The sequence below is a fragment of the Erpetoichthys calabaricus genome, chromosome 8 (assembly GCF_900747795.2).
Source record: "Erpetoichthys calabaricus chromosome 8, fErpCal1.3, whole genome shotgun sequence".
Classification (NCBI taxonomy): Eukaryota; Metazoa; Chordata; class Cladistia; order Polypteriformes; family Polypteridae; genus Erpetoichthys; species Erpetoichthys calabaricus.
In genome coordinates this window covers 32,581,157-32,599,068 of record NC_041401.2, presented here as the reverse complement: position 1 = coordinate 32,599,068, position 17,912 = coordinate 32,581,157, and the positions used below count along the sequence as shown (strand labels likewise).

The 17,912-nt window shown below is 38.6% G+C and overlaps 1 protein-coding gene across 4 annotated transcripts in view; it reads left to right on the top strand.

Annotated features, from left to right (window-relative positions):
• The window catches only part of LOC114655440 (protein TANC1-like), a 569,281-nt gene that overhangs the window by 419,896 nt on the left and 131,473 nt on the right, over window positions 1-17,912 (top strand). For all 4 annotated transcript variants that reach the window (XM_051930575.1, XM_028806429.2, XM_051930574.1 and 1 more), the window contains 2 exons: window positions 10,073-10,354; window positions 13,977-14,128. In XM_051930575.1, coding sequence (XP_051786535.1) covers window positions 10,073-10,354; window positions 13,977-14,128 — 434 coding nt within the window. The remainder of the gene's footprint in view (window positions 1-10,072; window positions 10,355-13,976; window positions 14,129-17,912) is intronic.

Sequence of the window (17,912 nt, the reverse complement as noted above, 5' to 3'; positions counted from 1 at the left end):
AGCACACCACAGAGTAGAAAATAACATTGGCTATCACAGAGGATGTGAAGGATGTCATTTCTCACATTAAAGGAACACAGTCTCTTAAGGAAAAAGAGCCAGCTCTGCCCTTCCTTATATAGTTTTTCTGTGTTCTGAGACCAGTCCAACCTGTGTACTCCCAAGGACTTGTAGCAGTGGACCACCTCTACATCCACTCCTTAAACAGTAACCAGACATAGAGGCTGGTGTGGCAAAAGTCAATAACCAGTTCCTTGGATTTGCTGACATTAAGATACAGACAATTCTCTTTGCACCAAGAAACAAATTTCTCCACCTGACTCCTCTCCTCTGTCTCATCCTCTTTATGAATACGCCCTAAAAGTGCAGAATCATCTAAGAATTTCAACAAGTGACATGACCTGGTATTATATTTATAGTGACAGGACTGTTCATTATGGTGATCCAGTGTTTTTCACATCTGTATAAGAAACACATTCCTCGAGTCTCACAAACTGTGGTCTGCCTGACAGATGCCTTACAGATAGTCCATTTCCCATGACACTATAGGTTCATTCACCTGCATATCTCTGAGTATACCCCTTAACAGGGATGAGTGGATGGTATTGAAGGTGCTGGAGAAATCAAGAAACAATCCTCACAGTGCTGCCAGCTTTGTCCTAATGAGAATAAGCCTTGTGTAGCAGAAAGATAATTGTATCCTCAACTCTAATTTTTGTCCTTGAGGCAAACTGCAGTGGGTCCAGGTTGGCCCTACCACAGGATGACTCATATAGTCCAGGACCAGTCTCTTAAAGGTCTTCATGTTTGTGAGACAGAAGTGCCACTGATCAGTAGTCATTAGGTGTAGAGGTGCCTGCCTTTGTTGGAACAGGAACAACGCAAGGTGTTTTCCAGACAGACAGAAATGGTAACAGAAGTTGATCAGCACAGGCCTTAAAAGCTCGATGACTGACTCTATCTGGTCTGTGGTAAGAGGTCTGTGACGAAATGTGATTTTTAAATAAGCAATCTAATCCTGGAGCCTGTAAGTGCCAAATGGGTGCGAGAGTGCTTGGGCATGCTCCACTCCAGGGTTGATTACAGTGCTTGGGTTATCGTGCATTCACATGCAAATGCAAGTAGGTTAGTCAGGTGCCTCATTCACACCTCGGAGTGATCGGGGGACAACACCTTCACCTAATCAGGCAGGATAAATGAGACTGCATAGCAGAAAAATCAACAGAGAACAAGAAACAACAGAGAGAAGCCAACAGACAAAGAAAGAGAACCAAGATAGAGAAGTATGCTGTGGTTAAGCAGAATGAGCCAACCAGTGAGTGAGTAAGAGGCAATGTGGTTGATAGCCCGATGGAAGGGTGAAGGATCAGCAATCTAGGGGCAGATGGTCCCCACTGAAGTTACAGTGGAGTAGGTGTGATAGTGTTGGAGTCCTCCTCAGGGATCTGAGGGATGCCAGGGGTAAGAAGGAAGATGGGAGGAAAGCTGATCCCCAGCAGTCTGGCAGATGCTGATGGAGGCACTCAAGACAGGGGTTGGTGAAGAGGATCATGGCTGGTGGAGTCACTGCCAGCTCAAGACCTGGGCTATGGGTGAGGGAGTTGTCCTGGGCTTGTATCGGAATGGAGGAGTAACATTAAGGACCTGGTGATTGTTTGTTTTATTTTATATTCTATCACTGGATTTTAACTCACAGATATAACTGTTTTTATTGTATTATGTTATTTTATTTATTTATTCATTGAAGGAAGTTTACTGCGCTGTTTGCACTTCTGCTTGAATTTTAAATAAATATACTGAACACTTTTGCACCAACCCCTTGCTGAATGTGTGTGTCCTTATTTGCTCCACTCATCTTGGTTCATGGCTATCGGTGGTTACAGGTTGAACAGATCCAGCAGCTTTTCCTGTGTGTATCTTCCTCAGTTGTCTCCTTACTTGGTGTTCAATTATGGACCGTCCACACTAATGGTCAGAGGTGGACTTGTCACTAGCCTTTCCAGTTGACATGGTAGAAGTTGCTGATGTAGTAGGGATGGTGTGAGGAGACTGGTCATTGGAAGAAAGTGGCAGTAGGAGGGAAAATCTGTCAAAAAATTGGTTCAGGACGTTAGCTTTGTCCACTTCTCCTTCAAGCACCTGAGTCCTGGATTGCTTGCGTCCCGTGATTATATCCAGACCATTGCCTGTTCTAAGGTCAAACTGTCTTGGCCCTCTGCCTTTATAGGCCTGGGTACTGGATGGATGCGGCTGCCACTGCCCCTCAGGGCAGGACTAGGCCTCCTCTCTTGGCAACTGATGGGGGCTGTGGTAAAAAAATCAGCGATAGCACCCCCTTTCACTCCGGGGTGGTATTTGTTGACTTACCACAGCTGTGCAATGGATCCCAAGCACATGTGTGACATTATATATGTTATATAACTGTTATATTTTATCGTTGATGTTATAATTAATACTGTTTCACTATGAAAGCAAATACTGCCAGAAAAGATAGAATGATTCAATGGAAAACTCAACGAGACATCACAGACACACACACTAAGCATTGTGGTTCATATACATAGCAGCTTGTAAGGCAGATGCAGATTAGTGATCACTTATTAGTGTACTGTTTGTTTCCTTTCCTTCATATATGGATTGACTTATCGTCATCTGGACAGGGCCAATAGTGTTCTGCTGTCCTGGGGTCCGTTCACATCCTGCTTGACACATATTCTAAATTCTTACCTTAGTGGCAGTTTTTGTTTGTAAAGTTGAGTTTTAAAAACCTGCCCATTAAACAGGGTTCCGCTGGCTTGGCACCACAACCATTGCATCAGTGTTCGACCAGTTTATCACAACAGTTTATTTATTTTTCAAGAATTCAAATTGCCTTCATCTGCTCACTGCTCTTAAATTTTAGTCCCGTACTGCAAAAAATAAAGTTGGGTCCTCCAGGCTGAGTCAGAGTTCTACTTTTAAATACTAATTTTTCTGGTTCAGTCCTTACCATTGGCTCTGTAAAATTAAGTTCTACCTGTTTACACAGATAAGAGAAGTTGTAGTTGGTGTTTTCTTATTACTGAAACATTATGAACAGTTACATATTGAGTTAAAACTTAAGATGAAAAAATTTACATGATAGTATTTGAAAGTATTGCACCTTTCAAGAATGAGATTTCTTTATACTTATGTATTGGTTGAAAGTTCTGTTCAGTTGGCTCAGCTTGCTGTAATTCAGAGTATACTTGTGTGCTCCACATTTGTTAATTGTAATCCATTTATTTGATCATTTTGCCAGCAATTATTGTTAGACTGCTTTGGCCATCTGGTGTGATTGGAGCTTAACAACTTCCAGATACCAAAGAATGACTTGGGCCTAGGAAAGTAATGAATGAAAATTCTATTTCTATAAGCAAAAATGTGCCATAGAAGTGCATTAATAACACCTTTTTAAAAATGCATAATGATTAAATTAAAAAACTGGAAAATGTATGCATGTTACCATTCAGGTATTGTACATTAAGAGACTTACAGTAGTCAATTGCTTTGAACCATGTAAACCCTGAATACAATGAGGACTGAATGAGGTCATTTATGTTAGGTAGGATGCCTAGAGGGGGCTGGGTGGTCTCATGGCCTGTATTCAAAAACAAATAGGCTTGCGTTAGCCTTTTGATAGACACAAAATTCCTCAACTGATAAAAAAATTGTATTTTTCTACTGCAATTAGCTGTTGGTTGTGGTGGGGTCTATGGCTTATTTTAGTTCACACAGTATTTCTTACTCATGCAATTTTTGAAAGAACTTCCAGATGGAGACTTAAACTTTGTATTTAAGCTTCCAGCTAAAATTGTTATCTGCAACAGAACTTGACAGATAATACCAGGACATAAAATTTAGTGTCAGAGAAATATTAAATCATTATACTGTAATTTGTAAATAATGCATTCACAAGGTTGTTTTAGTTTGATATACTGTATACATGTTTATTCGCTATGCGAATAATGGCTAATATAGTACCTTTCCTCTTTGATTAATTGGTAGGTAAGTTATGTGACTTTTTGCTTTCCTTGCTCTCAGGTTTTAATTTTACAGTTATGAGTGTAATTAAACTTACCTGGTACAACTGCATGCAGCATGGGGGGAGTGAGTTGGTGTTGCAGAGGTCTGCGACAGCGGTTTAGGTGACTGGACCTTCCCTGCCACACGTTCAGCTCAGCTGGGATTTCAGTAATGTGCATGTGGGATCTGTTCTGCCATTATGTGTGGCTATCATGCAAGCAAAAGAGGAAGATATACACAAATAAAAGTTCAATTAAATTCTCTCAAGGGAAATTTGCAATCCAGAAACGATGTTGTGTTTCTCTGTTTTAAGATAGGCCATTTTGAAAATTTGCTAATGCTCCTTAATGGAAGTGTTTCAGAAATTGTGTACAGAGTGCTCTGTGTGAGCTTTCTCAATGAAAAATGAACTTTTTCAACTGATTTTGGTGAGGAATAATTGTACCAAATTTTAGCAAATTCGGTCCACAAGGAACTGAGTTGCTTCATGGGAACAGACAGGCATGACACTGAGAGCACCATAGGTGCATTTCATATTAAGAGTGATTGCACCTAAAAAGATTGTGAGAAAATGAAATCACTCCAAGAAAAAAAAAATTGTAAAAGAAGCTATAAAATGCTTTTGCTTTATATACTAGCTATCCTTTGGAATTTCAAGATAAATGAAAATGACCACTTTTTTGATGATGTAGCTTTCAAGTTGCCCATAAAAGGCTTTTTAGCTTTTCGCCAGGAAAAAGCAGTTAATCGGTAATAAAGAAAGAGAGATGACTGACTAGAATAGAGGTATGCCTCAGGCAGTATCTTACTGTTAAACTTCATTAAATTGAAAGTGATTATTTTTTTCCATTAATATCCATGTACATTAACAGAATTGGCATATTGTAAAACAAGCTGTATCATACACTGGACACACTCATGTAATGGCCTGCTTTTAACAACTCTGTTTTAGTGTTTACTTGTAGATTCTTTGTAAAGGCTTACTTTTAGTTAACATCCATTTTGGATGGTGTCAGTATTAGTATGTTTTAGCATTCAGGTGGTAGAGAATTGGTGACTGCAGATATGGAAATGCATCATTTTTTGCTGGTAGATGCTAAGAAATATTTTTTCCACATGCCAATGCCTGTTTCTTTTTCTCACATGTTAACCTTTCCTAAAGTTCATTAAAATTGATTGGAGCGGTGCCTTGAGATTGGTACACTAAGATTCACCCATCTTTTAAAAAATTGGGACTAATTTGAATGTTCAAGTTACTGTGGAATCATACCCTTTACTTGGGTACTTGGATGGAATTTAAGGTTCAATAGATGAACCTTATATCCAGGAGGAGCCTGGTGGATTACATCTTAATAGTGAAAAATGCAGACACTCTTTGCCTTTGCACGTGTATTTGTGGAGCCCTTAGATTTTGCCATTCCCAACTATTTGTACTTTGTTTACTTGTAAAAATATTATGCTGGCATACTCTGTAGTGCTTTGTGGAAGATGCTACAAAAGTGTGAAGTTCCAAGGTCGCCGCTGTATGCAGTTCTGTCCATGCATTTGTGGAATTAAAGTTGTGTTTGCATATTTGGCTTTAAGATGAATCTGCTTAAAATGGACCTTGCCAATAGTGTGTTTTGTTTCTTCTCTTATTTATGATTTTTGCAGATAGAATATAAAGGTGTGTGTCCTGCTTGAGAAGATTAAAGTTGAATCTCTGCTGCTTACCATACCATACCATACCATTTTTATTTGTTAAGCGCTTAAAAACACAGCATTACAACTGACCGAAGCGCTGTACAGTTAAAATAAGCAAGACTAAAAGCAAAATATTAAAAAAAACAAACATTAAGAGAGAATTAAAACAGAGACACTAAAAAAAAAACAGGTCAGGGGACCCAATAAAACAGAGAAATAGCAAAAAGCAAGTGGGAATAAGACAGGTTAAGAATTAAAAGCCAATGTGAAGAAGTGCGTTTTTAGGTGTGATTTGAATGTGGTGACTGAAGTGGCTTGCCTAACCACTAAAGGTAAGGAGTTCCAGAGCTTGGGTGCACAGACAGAAAAAGCCCTTTCACCACGAGCTTTAAAATGTGCCTTGGGAACGGTTAGGAGCAGCTGATCTGCGGATCTAAGAACACGAGGGGGATTGTGACGATGGAGCAAGACACTCAAGTAGGCAGGGGCTAGACCATTTAGTGCCTTATAGTTGCTTGTGGATGATATTTTCACTTTATTCTCTGTCTTGCACTAGGATACTTTACAGTCAAATATGATGCAGTCTGGATGACAATCAGGATCTCATTAGCATAGTGGCATGGTTCAGTTACCTTGGGGTTTGGTTCACCAGTTTGTGTGAAAGTGACAGTTAAGATTGTCAAAAGAACTGAAACAGAGGCAGCAGATTTATGAAGGTTGCACCAGACCATGATGGTGAAGCAGGAGCTTGTCCTTGGACGAAGCTTTCACTTTACCATCATGCATCCCCATTCCTAATTATGGTCATGAGCACTAGGTAGTGACAGAAAGAGTAAAATCACTAGTACTAGAAGTACGGCAATGCAGGAGGACCGTAGTGTACAGCCTCTTCTTCTCCAGATCAAGAGGAACCAGTTGATGTGGTTTAGGCATGTTTTTACATAGACCCCTCCCATGTTGGGCGTACCATGCATAATCTACTGGGAAAAGATTCAGGGTCATGATTATGACATGCTGAATTAATTACATCCACTGACATTGGGTCATCTGGAAGTTACTCAGAATGTAATCAAAAAAGTTGCTGGGAATAAAGTGGTCTGGATTATCTATCCTGGTGAAGATTACAGTGGCAATACACCAGGATAGAGAAGGTGAAGTATCTCTGAATCCAGTCCTGATTATTATTGTCATTTTTGCATTAGTTGAAGAAAATGCATAGTGGCACACACATTTTTTACAAAAATATACTCTTAAAGATTTCAAGAAGTTAAGGAGAGCACTATTAATTTCATGCTATTGTGCAACACTTCATACAAAGATAAATTGAGACAAGATGCACAATCGTATTGGTCAGGTAATAGCAGTAGTGGCTTGCTGCTGGCTTAGTGACATGCTCTTCATTGACAGTTGTGGATAAATGTTAAGAATTGCTAACTCAGATAGAGGAGGTCATATTCACTATATTCCGTGCCATTACTGTCATTCTGAGACATTACTGGTTGCAGAGCTTGGCTGCTGAAACTTTGTAAATATCTAAGAGTGGCAAGATAAAATGTCATTAACAATTTTAAAATATGTTAAAAGCTGTTTTTTTATTTTGAAAAAGGAACTCTAAAATATAAAAACTGTAATAATTTGTTTATCATTCAAAAGGTTGACATTCATTAAAGCAGTAGGTAAAAACCTGCTTCCATGCCCCAACTCTATGAAGTCAGATATATTTTTACATCAGATCCATTTAAATAGCAAAGATTGGTGATGATCTGCAAAATTCTCCAAAGAGTTTTTCACAGCAAATATTATTCGTCTGTGACCTTGTTCGACGAATATTTTCCTGTAAATTTGCTCTGCGGCTTGGTTAGATGAGAATTTTGTGCCACAATGCTTTGCAAGGCCAGTGTGACTTCACAGAGCTGTAGCAGCAATACACAGAACTTTCATGCATGTGTACTGTAAGATCAATGCTGAGCTGCTTCTGGTATGCATAATGTCACTCAATCAGTATTTCAGCCTTCCACCCTGCAAACGAAAAAAAAAAAAAAAAACCTGCAGTATTTTCATTTAAGGGGTACATTAGCTGACCATAATGAGACCATTATGATTACATATGGCCCTGTGATTTAATAATAATAATAATGAACAATTTATTACTGGAGATATTTGTTGCATAATTAATGTATGCTCCAATTTTGGAACTCTGTAAGCATAATGATGTATTACTTATTGGTGGTTTGTGGTCATTCTTGTATTTTGTTTGTGGTTATTGTTCCATCTACGTCTTTTGGTATTTGAGGCATGGTGGTGCAGTGGTTAACAGTGTTTCCTCATAGCTCAGATCACATATCTGGCCATAATAATCAGTCAAGCATAGTTGGCAGATGTTTTTCATAAACCTCAGGGACAATTAAAACACTATTATAACCTAATCAAAGCTAGTTCAGTTCCTCCTTCTCCATTAACTTCAATATGTTTTGCAGAGTTCTGTGAAGTTCCTGAACACTTCCATGATTTCCCCGTACTCATGGCAAAGTGAACGAAACAAGGTTTGGTCATCACTAGTAAGGATAAACCTGGGTTAAAATGAGATTGGGGTAGGCCAAGTTTTTGTTGTCTTTCATTCCAAATCTAGTAGAGAGACCAGAAGAGAGAAAATTTTGATTTTCAAAGCAATCCCCTTAATAGGTGGTGGGGAAACAAAACTAAACTACATTAATTCTAGCTAATATAAACTATGTATGCACCAAGTTTGGACAATAAACAGTAAAGGTTCCCAATAAGAGTTCTTGTGCGCTTGTAATGGCAGGGGATTTTAATTATTAGTTTACTTTTACATGTAGTTATTTGGCTGTACAACATTTGAAATACAGTTGCTTCCATTTTTTTCCCCAGTTGGAGCACATGCAGGTGAAGAGACTTGCTCATGGTCACACATTATCAGTAGCAGGATTTGAACAGACACTGCCTGCCTTACTATGCCATATTGCCTGTGTTTGCTGGCTAGAATTAATTGATTGACTGATTAATTAATTAATTGTAGTTTACAGTTTTTTTTATGCAAAACATATTAAATGATTTGACTCCTCAAGTATGTTTTAAATGTTTCATAGAGTAATCCGGCAGGTCTCTATGAAAATGGTAGTTTGTGTATAAATGAAATTGATCAAATCTTTGTCATCTAGCAGTGCCTGAGTTGGAAATAGTGGATTGTATTATTTGAGCTTAATGACTGTATCATAATTGCAAGATTGGTGAGAGGGCTAGAAGAGCATCAGCACTAACTGCACAGATTTCTGAAAATGATCAAGAATGTGCAAGTTTGCTCATTGCCAGCTCTACTAATGCTAGCTTTGTTGAAAGAAAGTAAAGAATATGCAGTAGTATATTATCGACAACACTATGCTAGGCATTTGTTACTGTTTTTTCAAAAAAGAATGAAAACCATTAGAGTGTGCTTCCTACAGCATGAACAAATGAACAATGATGTCAAGGTCCTGGTTAAGGTTTCAGCATAACAGACAAACTGCTCACTTTTATGTTATCATAAAATCAAACTGAATTTGTTGAAGACATACATCTATTTTCATTGTCAGACCTTTGATTGCTGTTTAGCATAACATACTGTAGACCTCTGCAATATGTAAGCATCCGGAGGTCCTCCTGCAAACTAAGAAAAAGGTTTTAGAGGACTTAAAGGGTGGTATGTTTTTACTTTATTATACTAATGTGGGACCAGACACAAGATAGGTTCTTGTAATAAATTATTATATCCCAGCCCACAAGTCTCTTTTCGTATAAACATTTTGTATTCTGACAGTTTCACTCTAAAATGTACACCCAAACTGAGTTGTTCAATTCTATTTGCAATTATTGTTGAATCTATGGCTATCCACTTTCACAAGCAGACAAAGATTAAGGGGCTTATAAAAATTTGCTGACTCATTGTGATTTGTGATTGATTGTGTCACACAAAAAAAACTGTCATTTTTTTTTGCCACTGTCTATAGGAAATCAAGTGACCAAATACACTGAAAATGTGGCATTGATCATATACTGTATACTTATTTTATAGAATCCTCTTCTTCCTGTTTTAAATGCTGCTAAGAAGTTACTGTATACAAAAACGTTAAGGACGCTATTAAATAAAAAAATAATATTGGATTGGAAAAGGATACAATAAAAAGCATGTTTTGTGTATTGATTTGATAATAATCACAGTGAATGTATTGAGTTCAATAAAAATTTGATCATGAAAAAAAGAGGTTATACAGGACATGAATGTAGTGAATTAAAAATGTAAAGTTTTATTAGTATTTTTTTTAAGTTAAATTTTTTTCTTGGTTTACAGCCCGGTTTTCCCCATACAAGCCAGCGGATATCATGCTCAAGCCCCTGCTTTTTGAAGTGCCAAGCATAACTACAGATTCAGTGTTCATCGGAAGAGACTGGGTCTTTCAGCTCCTGGAGGAGAAACTACAGACCTCCGAGACGACTGAAAACAGAGGGGCAGTTATTGTGGGCAACGTCGGCTTTGGCAAAACAGCCATAATATCACGGCTAGTGGCACTCAGCTGCCATGGAGGCAGAATGAGGCAAATTGCTTCTAACAGCCCGAGTGCCTCCCCAAAAAGTAAGATTATTATTATCTCTGTCTGTCTTTCTCTGTGGTTTCTACAACAGCACTGACTGTATGAAAATTCTGTGCATCAGTAAATTCTTTAAATCAGGAGTAGCATTTCACAGCATTATTTCCAGTCCTGATCCCTGTAAAGCCCTGTGACCACTGATTTTTTAATTGATTCACTGATTAACTTCTTAAAGGAATACTCCACCCAGAGCATTTTTTTAATCTGTTACTTACCCATGCTGTTTGAAGTGATGGCCAAAAAACATTTAATCGATTTTTTTTTTTAAGAAGAACAGAGATGATGCAGTAGGCTTCAATGGAGGGCCAATTCTGAATAATCCGCAAACTATATCAAAATGTCCTTGAAAAAATCTCAATTTACTTATGTCACATAATCTATATGTCAGGTATCCAGTGCTTATAACATCCCAAACATGTTTATTTTTGCTAAAATATTAGTAAATAACAACTTCAGGAAAATCCTCTTGTCAACAGCTGGGAAGTGCATTCAAACGAGAGTTATCTTTTGAATTGTAAACCCACCACCCCCTAATTAATTTATCAAAATGCCTGCCCAGTAATATGTCAATCATTCCCTGCCATGGTGCTTTAAATCACATAAATTTTGCAGAGTGTGGTCTGAGAGAGGAGTACAATTAGTAAAGATATGAGATTGAGAACATTATCAGGTGTAAAGGAGGCATTGTATTTGCGCATATTCAGGATGCAGAAAGTCGATTCAGCTGTGCAGCTTGATAGATTGCCATTGAAGAACCCAGAAGTATGAGGCAGGATCTTAGTTCAAAGGATTGATCTTGTGTTAACATCTTCCATAGCCGTTCACAAGAGGATTTTCCAGTAGTGTTTTATTTAACAATTTTTAGCAAAAATAAATAGTATGTTGTGGGCAAATGAGCACATATCTAACTTATGGATTATGCAACATAAGATTTTTCATGGATATTTTGTTAATTGCTGTTTGTTCGGCATGGGTCCCATTTGAAGCCTGTAATTTCAAGAACTTTGTTATCTCTGTTCTCCATAAAAATATGAGATCAAACATTTTTGTCAGCCATTACTGTGAACATTAGATAAAAAGGTAATAGATAACATATAATTTTTGGGTGAAGTATTACTTTAATAATGGATTTCAATATGTGTGTCATTCCATTTTAGGAACCTGATTTTACATTGCAGGGTTAGGGAAAAGAGGAACTAACCTTGAATGAGAGGCCAGTTCCTCACAGGCTATGCACTTTGAAATAAATCATTAATTGATATAAATGATGTGCATCATTTATTTAAATAGTTTTTAATTATCTTTATGGGGTTATGTTTGAGGAGAGGAATCAGTAGTAGTTTTCCCATGAAGCAATTGAGTAGAATCATCCCAGATCATTATGCTGCAATCATCATTTGTTATTTCATTTTGTGTTTTGTTGGTATATAAAATTACCTTCAGTTTTTCTAGAACCTGTTCAGCACTTTGACTGTTCCAGAGGAAATTCACTGCTTAGACGTTTTACATACATAAATTATTCCACTTTGGCAAGTCTCTAGATATTGTAAATTTACAGTAATAAGTGTCATTAGTGGCTGGCTTTGGAGACTCAAGTCACTTAACAATATTTGTTGGCTTTGCCACTTCCTTGTAATGTCACTTTTAAATAGACCAAAGTACTGAACTTGATCCAGAGAGCTGCACAGTTAGGTTCATGTCAGTGAGGCTCAGTTTGATGTGATACTTGTAAATACATTAATGTTACTGTTCATAACAAGTGTGTTGCTGTAGCAACATACCATATGGATAAAATATTAAAAAAAGAAGTATATCACTAGATGCAGCATTGCATGAACTGTTTATTCTTCACTTTTATTTGACTTTTCTCTGCTGCCTGCCTTGTTTTACATTGTGGTATATCACAGTTTTTGTTTTACAAACTATTGTAAAAGGTCTCCAATGATAAACATTACACAACATTACACAAAGGAAAGTTCCTTTTTTGAAAGTACAAAATATTATATTGCTGTCATTCTTTGATATAAGACATTGAGACTCGTACCACATGGATACAGAGCCATCATATTAAGGGGGTCCTACTCAAATAAAACTAAGTAGATTACTTGAAGTATATGTGCATAGGAAAATGTCAGCCTTTAGACATGTAGGAAAAGGGATTCAAGTCTTTTACTTCAGTTAGACCATCGAGCTGCACAACAGATTGCTAGCAAATAAAATAAGTAAAAATATACTTTTTCTTATTACTTCTGGTGTGGCGGAAGTGCCGCATGCGCACTCGGAAGCACTCTGGATGTCCCTGGTAATCCTTCTGCCAGCACCTCCGGGTGTGGCGGAAGTGCTGACGTCCAGGGCTTCTCAGGCGTTGACCACGGGCACCTATAGGGTTGAGCTTCCATGCTCAGTTCCCGTGGCCCCCATACCAACCAGGGCGGCTGCCCTCTCATGGTCCGGAGGAGGCGTAGTCCCTCTCCCGGTCCTTCCAGGCGCTCCGAGCTGCTCGCCACAACACATACAAAGTTAATCCTTTTTATTTTGTTGGGCTATTCACATTTTGTCTTCAGTGATATACAGTAGCTCTATTTGTTTCACCTCCTTTGGTATCCAAGAGCAACCAGTTTGACAAAAATGAAACATGTCATATATTTTGTTCTTTTTGACACCACCAATAAGAAATGTGCAAATCAGGATTTTTAGTTTTAATTAAGATGACTGATCTTTTCACAACTGCGTTGGTGTATCTGATTTTTTTGTCAACTTTAGGGCATGCCATTTCCACAAACATCATTTGGAGTATTTAGACTGAGATAAGATGAGTCTTTTATTGTTGAGCTAGTGAAATTTAATATTTTAAGTTATTACACAGTGTAGTATTAACAAAATAATAAGTGAGGGTCAAAGATGAGAAACAAAACAACACAAGGAATGCATGTGCCTAGGCTGATTGGGGATGGAGTTCAAAAGTACAGTTCTCTTGTTGCCTCTCTCAATTGACATTCTTTAACTATCTTCCCACTCTTGAACTTATGCTTCTACATTCAGATCTGTTGTTTTTAAATTCAGCAGGGAGCACCCATTTAAAACATATATTGTACATTAGTTACTTCTAAAGCAAGTATTGGAATCATTACAAGTGCCAGGATTGGCCTTCTATAGCCATGCCCTTTGTGTCCCAGCACCACTATGTAATGGTTTGCTATTAAACAGCTGGATAAGCCCTTGCTACTACTTGCTATTTACAGTGGCAAGGGTATACTGTCCCTTTGAGATTGACCAGATGAGCTAGTTACTTATTGTTCTCTGTTCCTGGCCTTTATCTGCCTTTACTTATGGCCATATTCCTTCTTTCAAGCTGGAAGCCAACACTCAAGTTTACGGCCAGTCTTCTGTGAGTTCTTTTACATGAACTGGAAGAATCCAGTTGGGTGAGAGCTTCAAGACTGAATGGATTGAAACATAAATATAATATTACAGATGTAACATTTTAATGTAAAATAAATAAGCAGCCATTTTCTTCTCTTATTGACTAGAGAGAACACAACAATATTTGCAATTGATGATTATGTAAGAAGCTGCAGTTCACTAGAGGTTTTTGTTGTTTTGCAGATGGGGATAAAAGTTTGGATCTTCCGCTCAGCCAGCTGCCCAAGCCAACATTGCCTTCTAGCGTCAACAACACCATGAAGAATAATAGTTGCCCCGGGACCCCAGAAATGCAGCGGCGAAGGGAAGAAGCAGTGAAACATCTTGCCACAAAGGTAGGTAGCTCTTGCACTGGTCTTGATTTCAAAGTTCAACACCATTAGTGAAATATGTGTACTGCTGCATAAATGTGGTGGGTTAGATTAATATTGCAACATTTTCTATTAAACTGGATGGTCTTGTGTAAATATTTCTTGAGTTTATTTTGACCTTGAAGTCAGATATCCCTTTCATTTTGTTTAATGCAGGTGCAGAGATATAGATTTTATCCAGTGTTTGATGTTCTCAGCTATGTGTTAACACATTATTAAACATTCATCACCACAGCTTTGCTGAATGTGTTGTCAGATAAAGTGGACACTGAAGCTCAGCCTAGCCATGTGTAATGTTGCTGGTGCAGCTTTTGGGATTTGCTTGGATTGAGGCACTTCTAAGTACCAGTCAGTCTGGCAAAAATCATTTTGCTCTTGCCTAATATTACAAGGATCACTCAGCATTCCTGTAGTATAAGTAATAATAATAATAATAATAAATTTTATTTATATTGCACTTTATATTTTAGCAATCCCAAAGTAAGACTCTTGCACAAATACTGTTCTTTTGCATGATAATCTAAAATATAATTTTTGTAGACTGGTTGAAGTAAATTGTCTATCCGAAGTAGCAGTCTTAGGACCTTGGTAAAATATACAAAATTAAATCTGAGGTTATATGCATCCATCCATCCTCTTCCGCTTATCCGAAGTCGGGTCGTGGGGGCAGCAGCTTGAGCAGAGATGCCCAGACTTCCCTCTCCCTGGCCACTTCTTCTAGCTCTTCCGGGAGAATCCCGAGGTGTTCCCAGGCCAGCCGGGAGACACAGTCCCTGCAGTGTGTCCTGGGTCTTCCCCGGGGCCTCACCAGGGAGGCGTCCAGGAGGCATCCTGATTAGATGCCCGAGCCACCTCATCTGACTCCTCTCGATGAGGAGGAGCAGCAGCTCTACTCTGAGCCCCTCCCGGATGAATGAGCTTCTCATCCTATCTTTAAGGGAAAGCCCAGTTCAGCAGACCTTCTATGATGAATAAAATAATTTGGACAGCATTTTCCCTCGCCCAGACGCGGGTCACCGGGGCCCCTATCTAGAGCCAGGCCTGGATGTGGGGCTCGATGGCGAGTGCCTGGTGGATGGGTTTGCACCCATGGGGCTCGGCCGGGCACAGCCCGAAGAGGCAATGTGGGCCCCCTTCCCATGGGCTCACCACCTATGGGAGGGGCCATGGAGGTTGGGTGCAGTGTGAGTTGGATGGTGGCCAATGGCAGGGAACTTAGCGCTCCGATCCTCGGCTACAGGTTATATGCAGTTGTCTATTAAATAAGGTTGTGATTTATAACTTTTTTGCATGCTGGTAGCTTGTTGTGTGAATTTTAAAGTTTTACCTCAGAAAAACTCCTAACACTTCTTTTTCATTATGCACAGAACACTAGTTTGGAATCACTGTAGCGATGCGGATAATTTATATAAAAGCATTTTTATATACAGTGATCCCTCGCTATATCGCGCTTCGCCTTTTGTGGCTTCACTCCATCGTGGATTTTATATGTAAGCATATTTAAATATATATCGCGGATTTTTCGCTGCTTCGCGGGTTTCTGCGGACAATGGGTCTTTTAATTTCTGGTACATGCTTCCTCAGTTGGTTTGCCCAGTTGATTTCATACTAGGGACGCTATTGGCAGATGGCTGAGAAGCTACCCAACTTACTTTCTCTCTCTCTCTCTCTTGCGCTGACGTAGGGGGGTGTGAGCAGGGGGGCTGTTCGTACACCTAGACGATAGGGACGTTGCTACCTTCTGTGTGCAGCTGCTTCCTGAAGGACATGCTGCACGGTGCTTCGCATACTTAAAAGCTCAAAGGGCACGTATTGATTTTTGCTCGTTTGTTTTTCTCTGGCTCTCTCTCTCTTTGTCTGCTCCTGACGGAGGGGGTGTGAGCTACCGCCTTCAACAGCTTTGTACCGGCTGTGCTTCACATACTTAAAACAGCCCTATTGATTTGTTTGCTTTTCTCTCTCTGACGTGCACTCCGTTGAAGAGGAAGATATGTTTGCATTCTTTTAATTGTGAGACAGAACTGTCATCTCTGTCTTGTCATGGAGCACAGTTTAAACTTTTGAAAAAGAGACAAATGTTTGTTTGCAGTGTTTGAATAACGTTCCTGTCTCTCTACAACCTCCTGTGTTTCTGCGCAAATCTGTGACCCAAGCATGACAATATAAAAATAACCATATAAACATATGGTTTCTACTTCGCGGATTTTCTTATTTCGCGGGTGGCTCTGGAACGCAACCCCCGCGATGGAGGAGGGATTACTGTATAGTATATACTGAATAACTTAAACATATACTGTATATTTATTATAATTTATGTTTCGAATGAAGCAAAATCAGTGACCACTATCTGTTTTGCAATAACAATTAGTGGAAGTTTTTCTGTTTGTTATATGCACCTGGGTGCCACTGGTTGCTTCTTCTGTATGTGCCACACATTATGCCTTAGGCCTTATCTCTCATGTATTGGACTTTAGCTCATAACCTATTGTAGTTCACCTATATCTCCACCAGAAATTGACTTTTGTCTAAGCTGACATGCTGACTTCCATCCTTCTTCCCCCTCACCCCTTTGCTGTCATTCACATGGAAAGCACAGAAGGAAACGGCATTAATCGAAGTAGAAAAGGGAACATGTAGGACTGGTCTGAGATTATAGTGCTTAGTTCCTCTTGCTTACTGAATCATGAACGTAACCTAATGCAGATTTAATCAGATTTGATTTGGATTGATTGTCACAAAATCATTTTATGGTTCTTCATATGCTTTTTTGTTTAAAGCAGAGTCGGCAGCAGAAGAAATGGAGGCATAATTGGGTCTTAAAATATCTTGGGACCCGTTACCCTGCAGGTTTCACCCCTAGTGAAGCATAACCAAACAAATTGATAGCTACAGAATACCATGTTCATTGTGCTGTTAACATATCAAGAAAACAGAAAATTAAACACTGCCAACTTTTAACCAGTCTAAAATATATTATAGCGCTGTCATGTCTGCAGGGAGCTCAGTGGTTAAACATTTATTTGCTGAAAACTGATGTTTCTATAACCGCGAACTTAATCAACTTATACCCTTTTCCAAATTATTGCATTGAGCTTTTAACAGTATACCTAAATAATTAAATAAATAGTTAAAAAGTAATAGCACTATTTATAAATCAGAGTGTTCAGTTAAACTGGAATGTTTAAAAATGTTTTTCTTTTCTGTTCACCGTTTTAAACATATGATCTGTACCATAATAATAATGTTGAAGGTTGTCTATGTTTTTCCACTCTGCGTTGCCCCGTTCAAAAGTGTTCAGTCTAGTCATGAGCTTTTATTGGCTTATACATTTATATTTCTCAAAATGTCATCCTGGTCTTTTGGTGATGTAAATTTTAAATTATTTGGTTTTATGTTTTCCCACTCCAACTATTTTAGGGAAAAGATGACTAGTTTTCTAAAAATAAATTATCAAGCTGAACTCCTAGAATCAGTTGCTTTTATTTTGGAAAAAATTCAAAAGTCATGCTTGGTGTGATTTGCCTTGGCTGATCGTACTGACACTTCTGACAACTGCTTTTTATAATTTAGTCAGTTTAGAAGCAACACATTGGTTCCGTGAGTTTTGTTGCCTAACATCCTGGGTTCAAATTCTCTGCTCACTCAGTGTACATGTGGAATCTGCACAATGTATGTGTAAGCTTTCCTCCAGGGATGGTCGTTTTCCTCTCATATCCCAACAGACATGTTGGTTAGGTTAACTAACAAT